Source organism: Amblyraja radiata, chromosome 29 (genome assembly GCF_010909765.2).
Source record: "Amblyraja radiata isolate CabotCenter1 chromosome 29, sAmbRad1.1.pri, whole genome shotgun sequence".
NCBI classification, from domain to species: Eukaryota; Metazoa; Chordata; class Chondrichthyes; order Rajiformes; family Rajidae; genus Amblyraja; species Amblyraja radiata.
The window spans coordinates 26547011-26565223 of record NC_045984.1 but is presented as its reverse complement, the minus strand read 5'-3'; the positions used below and the strand labels follow the sequence as shown (position 1 = coordinate 26565223).

The 18213-nt window shown below is 42.9% G+C and overlaps 1 protein-coding gene across 2 annotated transcripts in view; it reads right to left on the bottom strand.

The window, feature by feature from the left end:
* Positions 1–542: 542 nt before the first annotated feature.
* Positions 543–18213, bottom strand: part of insr (insulin receptor) — a 207398-nt gene continuing 189727 nt past the window's right edge. For both annotated transcript variants that reach the window (XM_033046981.1, XM_033046980.1), the window contains 11 exons: positions 14857–15131; positions 13100–13239; positions 11182–11347; positions 9761–9857; positions 8499–8566; positions 7115–7344; positions 6050–6160; positions 4608–4767; positions 3546–3675; positions 2453–2587; positions 543–1084 (listed from right to left, as the gene is read on the bottom strand). In XM_033046981.1, the coding sequence (XP_032902872.1) occupies positions 724–1084; positions 2453–2587; positions 3546–3675; positions 4608–4767; positions 6050–6160; positions 7115–7344; positions 8499–8566; positions 9761–9857; positions 11182–11347; positions 13100–13239; positions 14857–15131 (1873 nt within the window). In that variant the 3' untranslated portion in view covers positions 543–723. The remainder of the gene's footprint in view (positions 1085–2452; positions 2588–3545; positions 3676–4607; positions 4768–6049; positions 6161–7114; positions 7345–8498; positions 8567–9760; positions 9858–11181; positions 11348–13099; positions 13240–14856; positions 15132–18213) is intronic.

The window sequence follows — 18213 nt, the reverse complement described above, 5'->3', positions numbered from 1 at the left end:
TGTATAAAATGACTTCCAGCCAAGTTTTTCTTTTAAAGTATAAATCAATACTAGGTGTTGGAATTTGGCAGAAGATTTCAGATTGACATTTCCTTTTCTGATCCATAAGGTTCCCACTGTTAAAAAAAGTTCATGTCAGAAAAAAATGAATTGGATTTGTCATTTTATACTGTAGATGTTTTGTGTTTGCACCACCACCCATCGCCCCTCCCCCCTTTCCCTCCCTCCAAGTCAGGCCTAAACTCGGAGTCAGCCTCAAGTGCTCCACAGAGGAAAGTTGAAAAGGTCACTTCCGGGCTGGGACAGTGATGTCGATAGAGCCTTGGAAATGAACGACTGATATGATTCTGGTGGATGTATCTGCATGTCTGTGTGCAAACGTGTGGATGTGCATACATGCCTCTGTATCAGAATATATATATGTACATATGTAATGTACAGTTATGCATGTATGTCTCTGCCTGATGTATTATGTACATGTATGTATTCACCATATGAACGTGTATATAGTTCTACAGTTATAGAATATGAGTGAGTTTTTCTTTGTCTCTTCACAGTTTGATTCATTTATATAACCAGCCACTTGGCAGAAAAATGATTTCTTTTTTAACGAATGCAAGGTCCTTTTCCTTACGTGGCAAACTGTGGCAGCCATAATTGAGTCCTGAGATACTACGGGCCCAATACATGAAAATGATAAAGAAATAGGAGGTAGAGGAAATGTTACGAAGGGCTTGACCTTGGCAAGGACAATATTCGGCCATTCTTCTTGCCTCCGTTCATATGAGTGTATGGTATATGTTCGTCATAGTTGCCCCTCAGGCCCATATTGGGCCCATTGTCTCGGCTGTGACTCAGTGGGGGTTCTGTCTGTGAGTAAGAAGAAGGGTCAAGAGGAATGCTTTCCATATTCTCAAAATCCATGTCGTACTCCTCCGTGTCGGGAGGCTTGTTACCCTCACTGTAGTAGAAGGAGACATCGTGGAAACTTGGGTGAAGGTCGCCTTTCAGCATGGTAATAATCTCCACAAAAGTGGGCCTTGACTTTGGGTTATATTGCCAACACATCTGCATCAGGGTATGTCTGGAACAACAAGGTAAGCAGGCATCAATGCAAAATGGAATTATGAAGAAATTAATATTGACAAAATAAAAAGGTCATTAATAGTACAGGCAGTATAATTTGAAAGAGAATATATTGCTGTGAAGTAAAGTGGGGGAATGAGACGAATAGGATCGCTCTACTAACAGCTAATGGCCTCCTCTTGTACCACAACAGTTCCACGATTGCCAGTACAGGAGAAAATCCGTGAGTCCAAGTCAGCATTTTGCACACTGCAATCACCGCCACGATTCCCAGCATTGGACGAACTTCTTCACTTTTAGAAACATAGAAAATAAGTGCAGGAGTAGGCCATTCAGCCCTTCGCGCCATTCAATATGATCATGGCTGATCATCCAACTCAGTATCCTGTACCTGCCTTCTCTCTTTTAGTCTGAACCATTGACTTAGTCGATAGAACTTTAAGGAAATGGGTTAAATATCATTCATGCACCATTCACCAGCACAAAACCTAGACCCAACCTAAATCTAATCAATGGAAATGGTTGACGGCTTCACCTGGGTATAAATACCAATTTGTCCTGGACTAACTACATTGAATGTACTGCCAAGAAAGCACAGTAATGCCTCTACTTACTCAGAAGACTAAGCATGTTCGGCATGTCTCCCGTGTCTCTTACCAATCGCACTGACCATCCCTCCATCATTGACCATCTACACTTCATGCTGCCTTGAGAATGCAGCCAACATAGTCTAGGACCTTTTTCATCCCAGTCATTTCCTCTTCTCCCTTGTTTAAGAAGGAACTGCAGATGCTGGAAATTGAAGGTAGACAAAAATGCTGGAGAAACTCAGCGGGTGATGCAGCATCTATGGAGCGAAGGAAATAGGCGACGTTTCGGGTCGAGACCCTTCTTCAGCCTATTTCCGTCGCTCCATAGATGCTGCCTCACCCGCCGAGTTTCTCCAGCATTTTTGTCTACCTCCTCTTCTCCCTTCTCCTGCTGAGCAGCAGTAAAAAGTTTGCAAGTGTTTACCACCAGACTGAGGAACAGCTTCTTCCCCGCTGTTTTCAGACTACTGAATGCTTGGGTGCAGTCCTGATTTTCAACCTACTTTAGTGCAGAGATTGAGTATTTGCTCTGTAACTAATGCTACAAAGGTGTAACACTACATTCTACACCCTGATTTGTTCTATTTGCACTACCTGTTGTACTGGTATACGGCTCGATTGTACTCATGTATAGCATGACTTGATTTGTCTCGATAGCACGCAAACCAAAACGCCTCACTGCACCGTGGTTCAGGTGACAGCAATAAACCAATATCAATACCAAGATGACGCGAGGAGAAAGTTAAGAAGGAGAATTAAAATGAATTCATACTCACATTCTATCAGCACAGGTGTCTGGACGATCCAAATAGCCTCCGTCCATGACAAATTTAAGAACTTGTTCGTTTGATAGACCCTGGTATGGCTGCTCTGCTAGAGTGCTGACCTCCCAAAGCACAACTCCAAATGACCTAACAATGAACACAAAAGCACACCGTTTAAACCAGAGTAAAACATTAAACAGGAACTTCCACTCCACATAAAAATGATAACCATTTGTGCCTCTGCTGCTGTCTATTTCCCATCCGCAGATGAGACCTGACCTGTTGACTACATCCAACTTTTTCTCTTTTTATTTCAGAGTACCAGCATTTGCACCATTTTTTTTTAAATTCACACACTAATTGGAATTGAAGTGATTTATTGAACATGCAAAATTTTGAAGGAATGGGTACATGCTGAGAGGGTTTTTTTCCCCCCTCATGGAATAATCTAGAATAAGAATTCACCTAACATCCATGCACCTGTACAAATGTGTTTTAAATGTTGTGATAGCACCTGCCTCTACTACCTCCTCTTGTATCTCATTTCATACACCCACCACCCTTTTGTGTAAAATAGCCCCTCAGGTTCCTATTAAATCTCCCCCTCCCACCCCCCTCACCAACTTTTCAGGTAAGCAAACTGTCTGCAGTGGTTGCTCCAGTTAATTAAATTATTAAATTAAATTTCTTTATTTATATAGCACATTTTTAGTCAACTTGCATTGACCCCAAAGTGCTTCACATAATTACATCCACACACACAGGCAAAGGTGGGTGAAGTGTCTTGCCCAAGGACACACACAGGCAAAGGTGGGTGAAGTGTCTTGCCCAAGGACACAACGACAGTATGCATTCCAAGCGGGATTCGAACCAGCTACCTTCCGGTTGCCAGCCGAACACTTAGCCCATTGTGCCATCTGTTCGCCAATAATAACTAATTGTTTGTGAAATTAAATATGATGATGCAGAATAAATGCCAGTTCTTTATGCACGGCCTTCCAGGATTTCCATTTGAATTGCACTCTCTGCCAAAGATGATCAGCGTGACAAGGTCAAGCTCCCATGCAGCAATAGAGACACGTTAATTGCTGTAAGACTGACTCACCAAACATCAGAGAACGTCGTAAACACTCCATCTTTCAGGGATTCAGGAGCCATCCACCGCACTGGGAGCAAACCTTTGCCACCTTTACGATAGTAGTCTGTCTCATAAATGTCTCTGGTCATTCCAAAATCTTTATTAAAATGAAACCAATTAGTCGACTGCTCCAGCTAGCAATCACACACAGTATACTGTTTACAGGCAGATCAAGAAATATACCATGGATAAAAAAACAACTGTCGGAAAGAACAAATGAAAGGATACAACACATGCAAGATAACGGCCAGAGCCCCGAGTGAAGCAGCTCGGCATGAATATGGCATCAATGGATAGCAACATACTATTTTATTTTGGATTATCAAAACATTCCTGCATAGATAAACGCAGAACTTGTTTAAAAGTAACTGCTACAAGTTAGAAATGAGATGAAATCTCATTCATCTTGGGGCAGCACGGTGGCACAGCAGTAGAGTTGCTGCCTCACAGCGCCAGAGACCCGGGTTCCACCCTGACTACGGGTGCTGTCTGTATGGAGTTTGTACGTTTTCCCCCGTGACCTGCGTGGGTTTTCACCAGGTGCTTCGGTTTCCTCCCACACTCCAAAGACGTACAGGTTTGTAGGTTAATCGGCTTGGTGTAATTGTAAATTGTCCCTAGTGTGCGTAGGGTAGTGTTAGTGTGCGGGGATCGCTGGGCCTATTTCTGCACTGTATCTCTAAACTAAATCATTGTAGAAGAGATGGAAAACTTCTCTGCACTATCATATCTGTACCACCACAAATCACAGATTCCAAGTAAAAAGGATGTTTATTTCAATTTGTATTCATGAAACGTGAGGTGGTGCGGAACGGTATGTTATGGTTAACACTCATTGCCTGTCCCTAATTGAACTGAAGAGCTTCCAGTGACAATTTCAGAGGGTTGCTTTGAGTCAATCACATACCATGGGTCTGGAGCTACAGATATCCAGACCAGCTGAGGATGATTGACCAGCTTCTCCACAGACATGAGCCTATCCCCTCTGTAGCCTTGTGCTGTGTGGTCCTTATCACACCAATCTCCTACCTCCAATTTTTACTGTGTACTCCTCTCCCACCATGCAGTTTCGAGCCGCCAGATCTCTGTGGACAAACTTTTTAGCGTTCAGGTAAGCCATTCCGTCCGAAATCTCAGCGGCCAGCTGAATAATCTCCTTCAGGGTGGGGGGTTCACGGTCTGGTCTAATCTGAAACGGCAGATAGTGGTCAATGTTCAACTGCTCATTTGGTCTCTTCACAGGCACAAGCAAACGTGAAGGCTTCAAACAACTGCTTGAGTTGTGATGCTTAGGGTGGAACACTTGTGCGTAAGGTTCCCGTCTGCTAATTGGGAATAGCATATAGAAGGGCCACGCCAGCCAGTTAATATGCTAGAATTGACCTACATGTCCATTCTAGGCTCTATCATTTACCCTCTCCTGCTGCCTTCTGACATTCCCCAATGCTTCCTGCAACCCTCCATACTAATCCTGTTGCCAGTCCACTGGTCCTTTGTGTTATTTCACCCTTCTCTCCACGCCCCACACCCTTGCATCACCCCCAACTCTCTGCTGTTGAGTTCCCCACCACAATGTTCAGAAAACTATGCAGGTGGACCAGGCTTATATTTTTGGTACGACACACACACACACACACACCCCCACAGTTTTTCACCAACCTGAAGCAACCTCATTCAAGAATTTTAGAAAGCACTTCATAAAAAATAGAAAATAGGTGCAGGAGGAGGCCATTCGGCCCCTCGAGCAGAGTGCATGGCCCTTTCTTGCACTCTGCAGTCAGGATGCAAAGTCGTAACATCATAAAGTTACAGGTTACACAGAACATTTTCACATTTCACTTGCCTGCGAATATACTGGTACTAAATTACATTTAAATGCTAACAGCCCAATATCAGGGCACATAATAGACAGCTCGATGTATTGAAAATAGATACAAAACGCTGGAGTAACTCAGCGGGTCAGGCAGCATCTCTGGAGAAAAAGAATAGATGACGTTTCGGGCCGAGACACTTCTTCAGGTTTGAAGGAGCCTGAAGAAGGGTCTCGATCCAAAACGTCACCTATTCCTTTTCTTCAGAGACTCTGGCTGACCCGCTGAGTTACTCCAGCTGTTCAAAAGGGAACTGCAGATGCTGGAATATCGAAGGTACACAAAATTGCTGGGGAAACTCAGCGGGTGCAGCAGCATCTATGGAGCGAAGGAAATAGGCGACGTTTCGGGCCGAAACCCTTCTTCATTCGCAGGCATGAGTTGAAGAAGGGTTTCGGCCCGAAACGTCGCCTATTTCCTTCGCTCCATAGATGCTGCTGCACCCGCTGAGTTTCCCCAGCAATTTTGTGTACCTTTGAGTTACTCCAGCTGGTTGTGTCCATCTTCAGTTTAAACCAGCATCTGCCGTTCCTGCCCACACAGCTCGATGTATGGTCTCCCTTGCTAGGATGTTTGCGAGCGGGTGTATTGTAAAATTACCTCAGCATCTGGCCGCAATGAGCGCAAGTAACTCTTCAGATCCCCGTGGGTCATCAGCTCCATGACAACCAGTGTAGGCTGCCCCTTTGATACAACACCAAGCAAACGGACCTGGAAGAGAAAGCTTCAGCTCAACAAGAAATAAGGTAAGGATCTGCCCCATAAGGCCAAACACCAAAACCCTCTAACAGGGGTGGTGGTGGTGGAAGCAGATCCAATAGATAGGCAAATGGATATGCAGGGTATGGAGGGAGGAGGGGGGGGGGATATGGAATGGATCCCTCACACGGAGGAGATTAGTTTAACTTGCATCCTGTTCAGCACATACAATGAGAGCGGAAGGGCCTGTTCCTGGGCTGTACTTTTCTATGGTCTATGAATTCAAACTCTGTGTGTGCCTTGTTAATCAATCAAGAATGCTGGTCTTGGACAGGTACATGGATAGGATGATGTAGGCCAAACACAGGCAGGTGTGACTAATGTAGATGGGGCATGATGGTTGGTGTGGGCAAGTTGGACCTGTTTCCGTGCTGTATGACTATGTCAGTCGGTTTCCTTCACCAGACGATTCTCTCCATTATTGTTGGCCCTGCCTTCAGCTCCCTAGGAATCAGTCTGGACTTTCTTGCCTGAGCTCTTCCACCCTTCCACATCCATTAAATGCATCTCAGTCCACTGAGGCTACATGAGCCATACGGAGCACTGCTCTGTCTTTAACTCAATGATCTCCGGGATTTCTGGTATCCTCCCACACTCCAAAGACCTATGCTAATTGGCTTGGTAAAAATTGTAAATTGTCTCTAGTGTGTGTAGGATAGTGTTAGTGTGCAGGGATCGCTGGTCGGCGCAGACTCTGTGGGCCAAAGGGCCTGTTTCCGCATTGTCTCTCTAAACTAAACTAAACTCCACTCGTGGTGTTCCATTGCTCATCAGCTTATCATTTGCAATTTGGTCAGCAACCATTGAAGTAAATTTCCATACAGGGACTTCTTGCCAAGTGCTGAGGGAGGGCGGGCACAATAATGACACGGATTGATTCAAACAAGAGTACTGTGAAGATCATACCACATGGTGACAGGTGAATGCCTTCATCACTGACGCCTCATTCAGAAACTCGATGCGTTCTCTGAGACTGGCAGACTCATTAACAGTTTTCACTGCCACGTGAGTATCCGGGTATCCCTTTACGATATCCTTTGCGTTCCCTTCATAGACCATGCCGAAAGAACCTTGCCCCAGCTCCCTCAACAGCTCTATCTTATCACGTGCGACCTCCCACTCATCTGGAACGTAGACTGCAAGGAAGAACGTTACAAGCAATTAGTGACTTTGCAATTAAAACATATTCACAATAAAACAAAGCCCACAAAATGCTGCAAATGTGTTCGTTTTTTACCAAGTTTTGGAAAATGAAAATCTACAAATTACAAATCAGCCAAACTGAATCTATTTTTAACTCGGACAGCAGCCTTTCACATACGAGTCATTGATTATTAATACACAGCAACACTTAATACTTAACTGAACCAAAGCAGCATTTATGATATTAACTTTATCTTATGTACTTCACGAGAGCATTATCATATAAAATTTGACGCCAGGCCACATCAGACAGTATTAAAACGAATAAAATTGGTTAAAAAGATGGGTTCTAAGAATGTTTTAAACAAGGTGAGGTAGAAAGGAGTCGAGACTGATAGAGGGAATTCCAGAGTTAGGGCTTGGTGAACTTAAGGCCAGTTATCAATGTTGGAGGATTGAAAAACAAGATAGGCAAGTGATCTCGGATGAAACTCTGTCAGAGCATCGAGGCTCCTGAAAATGACACAGAATCTAAAAATGAATTGGTCAAAATATTAGTTCATGAAAAACAGAGAAGCAGATCTGTGAGCGGGCATGGGGACGACTGTTTTTGGCTTTCTACTCTTTCAAGCCAACAATTGACATCCAATATTTTAACCGGCCATGTGAACTTATCTGGCAGCTTTGATATACAATGAAAATACATATAGTTCACTGCGGGTGATGAGGCACAAGGTCAGGGAAAGTCCCTCAGATATTTTAGATAAGCTGTTGATAACGTTCAATTTTGGCCTGGTAGATTAGAGTTTCCAGAAATAGCCTTTGAGGCAAGGACGATGGTAGTCACAAGATGTGTTGTCAGGGGTAACAGTGGAAGCCTAGAGATTGGGCCTCATTGATCAGAGGCGCATTCTTGATACAGAGCAGAATAAATCTTTAGAGAGGGAAACAAATATGAAGGGCAGAGCTGTAAGGGGGACAAACTGTTGAAGGTTGTAAGGGCATACAAGCTGGAGACAATGCACTACACTATGTGGTAGACAATTTCCCACAATCTCAGTGGCAGAAGAGAGAGGAACAGAATTCCAGCATTCGAGAGAAGGATCGATGGGGGACACGAGAGATAATATATTTCTCCAGCACTCACCATCATTGGCACTAATGTATTCCGGATTTGAAGAAGTGTAAAACATTCCTGTAGGTAATTCTGTTCGTCTGAGAACAAAAAGGAAATATTTCAGTAAACTATCAACATTAATTGATTAAACAGAATTTCTCAATGACTAAAACACACCTACGTTTTACGACTGATAATCGATCTATTTTCTCTTAACTATTCAGTTCAGCTTACTTCAGTATTTCAGCTATTCAGTAAAATTTATGCCCACTTTGGGATAAAAAATATTCTCACAGAGGATTAAATTGTCACAAAGACATTAATCTTTATTTAAAAAAGGGCAATTGTTGCCATTGATTTACATTTCAGTGAAAGATCACATTGAATCATATATATACTTTAAAGCCAAACATTACCGCTTTAACAATACTCCGACTTAGCCTCTACAGCTGTCCGTGGCAATGAATTCCGCAGATTCACCACCCTCTAGTTGAGGAAATTCGTCCTCATCTCCTTTCTAAAGGGACATCCTTTTATACTGAGGCTGTGCCCTCTGGTCCTAGACTGGCGGAAACATCCTCCCCACATCCACTCTCTCTAAGACATCGCTGGAGTTTAGAAGAATGAGGGGGGGGGGGGGGAATCTCATTGAATCACAGATTCAATGTGGATGTGGAGAGGATGATCGTAAGGGTGTCAAAGGTTTTGGAGAGAAGGCAGGAGAATAGGGTTGAGAAGGAAAAATAGATCAGCCATTATCAAACAGCAGACTTGATGAGTAGAATGGCTAATTCTGCTCCTACATCTTATGAACATGCTTTTTTAGTCTCACTTGGTAAAGAAAGACTTCTCCAGACTGCCGATGCCAGTCTGATTAAGGCTGAAAATGTTAATTTTATTGCTATTAATCTGTCGGACCCCAGAACATTGTGTTCAAGATATGTCATGTAATTGTACACTGACACTTTATTACCACAGTACAGTGAAATAAGAGACAACAGACAAGAGGTGCAGGAGTAGGCCATTCAGCCCTTCACCGCCATTCACTGTGATCATGGCTGATCATCCACATTCAGTACCCCGTTCCTGCTTTCTCACCGTATCCCCTGACTCCGCTATCTTTATGAGTAAACAATGCGCACACCGAGGACTTGATCATTTAGTTGCAGGCACGGCTGCACGGTGACGAGAGGCACAGAGAGAAGGATCGAGCGGGTGACACATGGGAAATTAAATATTTCAAGCTGACACCATGAAAATAAAGAGCTGACGCATCAGACAGCCATCCTTACCTCTTCCTCACCACCAGAAAGACAACGGGAACTACGATGATGAGCAGAATGGCGAGGATTGCTGGCCCAACTATCTTGTAAATGTCATTATTGTGATCTGTTTGCAAGAAAAATAAATGTTCACAAAGCGAAGTCGGCAGAACTCGATGCGGTTAAACATGTCATGGAATGGAGCAGGAGAAGGAATTGTGTTGTGTGGCTCTTTATTTGACAACAGTCCTCCATTCACTCCGCATTATGGGAGCTGCTTCCAGTAACTACTGGAGATGGTGTGCTCTATAACCAATTCCATTTACGATACAGGGTTTAGATTGGAAATTTATAACGTTTCCCACATTATACTCTACCTACCAACCTCTTTGCCCATTCACATTATCGTTATGGTTTTGCGGAGTCTTTGTATTTAACTCGCCCATCATTGTGTCATCAGTAATGCGTTGGTCATGCATCAGGAGTACATATGAATCCTGTATAACCAAAGAAAGGAGTGGACTGTCTCACAGACTATCCACACCAGGTTATCTGCCCCCCCCCTGTGAAGGAGTCTGTGTAGGAAGTAACTGCAGATGAGCAGGAAGAGATGCTGGTTTACAATGAAGATAGGCACAAAGTGCTGGAGTAACTCAGCGGGTCAGGCAGCATCTCTGGGGAAAAGGAATAGGTGACGTTTTGGGTCAGGGGACCTTTCTTCAGACTGAGGAAGCAGAGATGTTGCCTGAGCTGCTGAGTTACTCCAGCATTTTGTGTCTATTTCCTGTGAGTCTGCAGTTTCCACATTGGTCTCATTGGCCACTCTAAGATTACGGTGGAAACAAGTCATCCTTGATCTTGAGACACTGTCTAAAATTTAGAACATTTTCTTGAGTGAAAGCAATTTTTGTGTGTCCTTCTTGTTATTCCTTGATTGCATTTTACATATCTGTTGTGCTGCTGCAAGTAAGAATGTGTTTAAGAAGGAACTGCAGATGCTGGAATATCGAAGCTACACAAAAAAGATGAAGAAACTCAGTGGGTGCAGCAGCATCTATGGAGTGAAGGAAATAGGCAACGTTTCGGCCTAAAACGTTGTCTATTTCCTTCGCTCCATAGATGCTGCTGCAAGTAAGAATGTCTGTTCCATTTTGGGACATTTTACAGCAAAACCCTCTTGACTTATTGGAATGTTTTAGTGTGCGCTACAGTTAGATTACAGTTTAATTTAAAATCTTTGCTATTTCTCTATTTGCTGTTATCAATTCCCATTAATAATTATATAAAGCAAGATAGGCAATTGCAGTCACATAGCAAGATGTTCAAATCTTAGGCATCAATGTGGATGTTCTTGAGAACCCTGAAGAAAGGTGAGGAAGTATATTCCACAACACAAAAGAGTCGAGTTGGTGTTGTGTGCAGGCCCACGCATCTTTCCTGAGAAGACTCACTCGTGTTTGAATCCTGGATGCAGAAGGAGAACGCCTCTGTCCATGAACCATTTCCGGCCAGTGACGTAGCCCGTACTTTCACAGTATAGTTCCCGGGATGGTGCACTTTCAGCTTGCACCCTTGCTCAGCGAGGTATCGTTTACGAGACACACACTGCGTCGTTTCCTACATTAACAATCACAACTAAAGCATCAAGTTTCAAGGGTAGGGAAATCAAATTCTTGTTATTTTATTTTTAAAAATACATTCTGTAACGCTGTCTAACAAACTATATTTTCTAGCACTGTAAACATAACCCCTCGACTGGTTAGGCCAGTAATTAGTCTCAATGACTTTCAAGAGAATGACGCACTTCTTGTTTATTTTCTTACTGCTATTGGAAATTTGATACTTAATTACATTTAGATTTGGAATTTACAATAGAAATAAAATGAAACAAAGTAGTTGGCGGACTTGTCAGCAGGTGGTGTAGTCGAGCTGAAACTCTAAAGTGTTCCTTGAACTGTCAAACTAGTCCTTCAGCCCAACTGCGAAAGAAGGAACTGCAGATGCTGGTTTACACCGAAGATAGGCACTAAATGCTGGAGTAACTCAGCGGGTATGACAGCATCTCTGGATAAAAGTAATAGTTGACGTTTCGGGTTGTCTGTAGAAGGGTCTCGACCCGAAACGTCACCTATTCTTTTTCTCCAGAGATGCTGCCTGACCCGCTGAGTTACTCCAGCATTTTGTATCTACCTTCAGTCCAACTGCTTTACGCTGACCAAAGTGCCTCCCTAATCTGGTCCCATTTGGGTGCAGAGCGCTCTAAACCTTTCCTATCCATGTACCTGCCAAAATGATTTTTAAAATTGTAACCCACCTCTAATACTTCCTCTGGCAGCTCATTCCAGATACCCACTGTCCTCTGTGTGAACAACCTGCCCTTTGGAACCGCTTTAAAATTTTACCCGCTCAACTTTACCTCATGCCCTCTAGTTTTAGACCCCTTTATACTTAGTGACCATCCAATATATCTATGTCCCTCATGATTTTATAAACTTCTATAAAGTTACCCTTCAGCCTCCTTGGTTCCAGGGAAAGCAGACACTGCCTGTCAGCCTCTCCTTGAAACACAAACCCTTCAGTCCCTCACATCCTTGTGCATCTTTTCCGCACCCTCTCTAGCTTAATCACGTTCTTCCGATTGTAAGGTGACCAGGAGCGCAAAAATTATCCTAGGTGGGGTCTCACCAACATCTTGTATACGTGTAACATGAATCCTATTCTTGTTTACCTGTGTAACCACATTCAGGGAACTATATACGTAACTCCTCAGTCCCTCTGACCCCCAGATCTCTGTCATTTTCAGTGTATGTCCCGCTCTGCTTTTACTTCCCTAATAGCACCATTGTCTCACAGATAAACACATAGAAATATTGATTTCTCTAACTTCAAGTAACCCCTGCATACCCTCTTTCCATTCCTCCGACACCCAAGTCGCACCAGCTTCTCGCTCTCAACCAACAAACAGCTAACAATGGCCTGTTTCCTTTATCATCGTTACTTTTTTGCATATCTTTCATTCATTGTTCTATATCTCTCCACATCGTCTATATCTCTCGTTTCCCTTTCTCGTGACTTTCAGACTGAAGAAGGGTCTCGACCCGAAACGTGCCCTTTCCTTCTCTCCAGGGATGCTGCCTGTCCCCCTCCAGCATTTTGTGTCTATCTTCGGTTTAAACCAGCATCTGCAGTTCCTTCCCACACTATTATTTCACACTTGTCAGAGTTAGATTCCGTTGCTCATACCATGGAAAGCTGCCTTCGCTACATGACAATTTTGGTATCATCTACTGGCATCCTATCATTAAAAATGATACTATATGCAATTTACTAATAATTAAACAATAAGCATTTAAAATGATTTATACTCACTTCAGAGTCTACAAGTCGTCTGTAATTTACTTCATACAGCACAATGAGACCATTTGGATCCCTTGGCTCGTCCCATTTGATATGAACCACTTTATCCACAACCTTGTGTGTGATTGGACCCACAATGTCATCAGCATTTGCTATTAGGGCAAACCAAAATATTTTAATGTAGAAACAAAGAACTGCAGCTGGTTTACGAAAAGAGACAGGAAGTGCTGGAATAACTCAGCAGGCATCTCCGGAGAACATGAATAGGTGACATTTCAGGACAGGACCCTTAAGAAATCGTCACCTGTGTTCACATGTTCTACAGCGATGCTGCCTGACCCTGAGTTACTCCAGCACTTTGTGTCCAAAGATTTTAATTCAAGTAAACACCAAAGCTACATTTCATTAGGTAAATGTATCTAGATCTGATAACAAATTAGCCTCAAGATGAAACTTCAATCTTTTTATTTAACAATGAAGAGAGTGAAAAGGACTGGCACTTGAATGGCATTGTTCACTTCCTTTTAAGGAATTTCAAAGCATTTTATGGCCAATAAATTACTTTTGAAAAGTGCAGAAGATAATAATTAATTCACACCAACAATGAAGTGATAATAACTGCAGTAAATTACGGTCTATAAGAATCCGTAAAAGGCGTGGATTTAGTGTTGAAAAATCACTCGGTGCCAGTTAAAAAGCGATGGGCGCGAAATTCCAACAAGTACCTAAGACATTTCTGCGCAATGTGCAGATCAATATGGTTACCTCCACTTTGTTAGGATAAGTATTGGTTACAGAATCCATAAAGGACTAGATAAATACAAATTTGCCCATTATTCCCAAAGAGGGCAACATTTGCACGTGTCGTGACAATTACCAACAATTTGAATTAAACAAAAGTTAAAATAGCAGTAAATAAATAAAAATGATACTTTCAATCAAATTTAATTCACCATTTTCCACCAATCCATATCACTCACAATCTAATAAACCCAGGTTGTCACCGGATAATCCTGTGAAACCTGTTTCACAACTGCACTGCTATTTGACTTTGTCAATTTATAAAAAACATCGTCCTTTCCAGATTAATGGTTCCGATTTACATTTTCAACACCTCACAACCAACTTTGCTGTCACTGTGGTCACAGTCTCTGTGATGGTTTGACATTCTGAGATGTCTCTCCATCAATATTTTGAATATTTACTGAAAATAAATTTGAATTGAAATATTAAAAATATTGCTTAGGTGTCAATGTTAATAGGTTCTAGGAGCAGAATTAGACCATTCGGCCCATCAAGTCTAATCCTCCATTCAATCATGGCTGATCTATTCATGATCGACCTCATTCTCCTGCCTTCTCGCAATAATCCGACATCCTTACTAATCAAGAATCTGTCAATCTCAGTCTTAAAAATATCCATTGACTTGGCCCCCACAGTTGTCTGTGGCAATGAATTCCGCAGTCATCAACCTCTGACTAAAGCAATTCCTCCTCATCTCCTTTCTGAAGGTACGTCCTGTTATTCTGAGGCTACGGCCTCTGGTCCTAGACTCTCCCACTAGAGGAAACATCCTCTCCACATCCACTCTATCCAGGCCTTTCACTATTCGGTATGTTTCAATGAGGTCCCCCCTTCTAAACTCCAGCGAGTAGAGGCCCAGTGCCGTCAAACGCTCATCATATGTGACAACTGCCTTGCAATCCACGTGCCCTTTACCACCAATGGCACATAATGTATACAAAATGAATTGTATCTCTTCACCCTACCTTCAGGCATGGTCCTTGCACTAACGTAAGCCGCAACACTACATCCCACGGTTTCCGTGTCATGGTTGCATGCGTGAATTTCAATGCGATATCCTGAAAAATGGCGCAGGTTGGAGATCACCAGAGACTCCTTCATCCACATCTTCTCTGATAATTTTGGATACTCTTGCTCTGGTGATTTAGTTGTCGATGCGTTAATGACGGAGGTAGGTGTGGTCAATGCAAGAATGCTGCTGTTCGACAGCGTTCCCAGTTCCCTGCGTTTCCGGGAAGGCCTAAAATCAACAACGAAAAGCAGTCACTTGCAAAGTTGTGGATACATTACATACGTGTGAATTGATAACCGAGAGTGTCTGGAATAGTCTTGAAAAATGAATAAAGTTATTCTTGCAATGTAGATATTGATGTAAAGGTCGTTATTTATTGCCCCAATTTCCCCAAGAGTTTGACAAAATATTTCAACTTGGGAGGCACTTCATCGGCCACTAAAATCAACGACATTAGTGTTATACTGAAATCACATATTGACTAGATATGTGATAGTAAGAAATATATTCTTCTTTAATGGACAATAGTGAACTATACTTTTCTTCATGAGAGTTTTGTTATAGAGTCATAGAAACATAAAGCATGGAAACAGGCCTTTCGACCAATTCATCCATGCTGACCAAGATGCCCCATCTCATTTACTCACATTTGGCCCATATCCCTCTAAAAGCTTTACTTTACTGTCAATATTATTGTGTGTCCTGCTTGGTTAACTACTCAATTTCTCAATATGTCGTGACGGGGGTCTGACTACTGTTTCTGGATTACAATTCACTCTGGTATCCACAATGTTATCACAATAGGTAGGACACCGTGTGATTTTTGGGAGGACTGGCAGAGAATAGCTGTGGGTCGTTTCCACCTTAGCAACGCAAGTCCAAACGGTCCTTGTGATCGACACAGGACTACTTCAGGAATAGGGACACCTATTGTCAGTGGCACTAATGAACCAGATATTCCAGGGGGCAGAGGCAATGCAAGGACAAATCCTTCCAATCGCTATCACGTTTATCCTCCACGCCTGACAAGGAACAGAAGTGGATCGCTTGCACACCGCGATTGAGCACGACATTGAACATGCGCTTGCAGCTTCTCACATTCCAACCCTTGATGTTTAAAACCAAGATCGTATTAAACTGTGTTACCAGTAAACCAGCTTGCACAAATTCATTCCACGTTACCAGCCACTTTGGTTCAGTTTAAGTGCGGTTAACTCATCAGGCTGCCAGGCAGTGCCATTACCGCAGCTGTGCCGAGTCAATGAGGAGACTTAGAGCAAGTGAAAACACAACAGCGAGGATGCAAGAGCATGAGTGGGAAGGACGCAGCACATTAAAGCCATTATACCCTGCAAGAGTGGTGGTGGTCACACAGTCCAAACTCTCCAAACCAAGAACCTGGATATTTAAAATGTGAACGGGTAGGTTTTTTCCCCCCCCAATGTTAAAGTGCTATAGGGTATAGATAAAACTAGGGTCACAACAATGCATTGCAAAGTTAACTTCACCAATGCAGCGTGCTCTTGAAAACAGAAAACAACTGCAGTCCAGTCTTTACTCAAAATTTGAAATCAAAGAAACACTGGAAAATGTTACTTGCTCGAAGATTATCATTGGGATGTACATTAAGCCAGTGGACAAAAAGGTGCCAGCACGCACAAATAATGAACATACGTGTCATGTGGGCTGGAAAACGGAATAATGGTGTTTAACTTTGTAGAGGTGCTGGTGTGCAGTGATGGTGTGTACCATCACAAAATAGCACGTCATTAACTGTAAGATCTTCAGCAATGGCTCAACAGCTAACCATAAAAGCCCTGTCCCACGGTACGAGTTCATTCCAAGAGCTCTCCCGAGTTTAAAAAAAATCAAACTCATGGTAAGCACGGAGAATGAACGTAGCGGGTACATCGGAGCTCGGGGACGTCTCTTAGCGGTAACGGCAGGTACTCGGGAAGACTCGCTAATGGCAAAAAAAGACTGCAGGCGAAAGGGGTGGGAAGGGGATTTATTTTTCATTCTCCCTTCTCTACCATTTGTCACAAATCAGACATCATTCAAGAAAAATTATTTCATACTGTCTGATTCATACTTGGGGCCAGCAACTCACAGACATCACCCAAGATGTTAAACTCCCTTCACCAAACATTGACTGAACCAAGCCTGCAACCAATGTAAAACCAACTCAGTCCTCAGCCCATAGTCCTGAGGAAATGAGTCTGGGAGAAGTCGGCATGTCAAAGCTCCCATTTTCCCCAAGAGTTTGACAAAATATATCAACTTGAAAGGCACTTCAGAGGGCCACCAAAATCACCCACACTAGTGTTATACCGAAATCACATATTGACGATATATGTGTGAGTGAGAATTCCTTTCTTCCTTAATGGACACTGGTGAAGAATGCTTTTCTACATGAGAGATTTGTTAAAGAGTCATAGAACCATACAGCATGGAAACAGGCCCTTCAGCCCACTTCATCCATGTTGACTAAGATGCTCCATTTAAGCTAGTCTCATTTACCCACATTAGGCCCATATCCCTCTAAAACTTTTACTTTATTGACAATATTATTGTGTGTCCTGTTTGGTTAACTACTCAATTTCTCAAACTGTCGTGACGGGGGTCTGACTACTGTTTTCTGGATTACAATTCGCTCCGGTATCCACAATGTTATCACAATAGGTAGGATGCCGTGCGATGTTTGGGAGGACTGGCAAAGAATAGCTGTGGGTCGTATCCACCTTAGCAACATCAGTCCAAACGGTTCATGTGATCGACATGACAAAACCAACTCAGGGCTCAGTCAACAGTCCTGAGGAAATCAGTCCGGGGGTAGTCGGCATGTCAGTCCCCTTCACTGATAAAGGAGAAGGAAATTGATTCATGCTAGGCCATAGCTTATCATCTACTTTGTGACTATTTCTGCATAGTGCCAGCACAGTCGTTGTGAGGCTATGAGCAACTGGTCCAATTTCATGTGGATACACTCTCCTTCACCAGCAATCTAATATCGGAAGGTAACGCCAGGTCAATCAAGAGGTCATAGTCTCAGAATTAAAGGACTTTCTTTTAGGAAGGAACTGAAAATGAATTTCTTTAGGCCGAGGGTGGTGAATCTGAGGAATTCTTTGCCACAGACGACTGTGGAGGCTAAGCCAGTGATAGATAGATAGATAGATAGATAGATTCTTGATCAATACGGGTGTCAGGGGTTATGGGGAGAAGGCAAGAGAATGTGTTTAGGAGGGAGAGATAAATCAGCCATGATTGAATGGAGGAGTAGACTTGATGGGCCGAACGGCCTAATTCT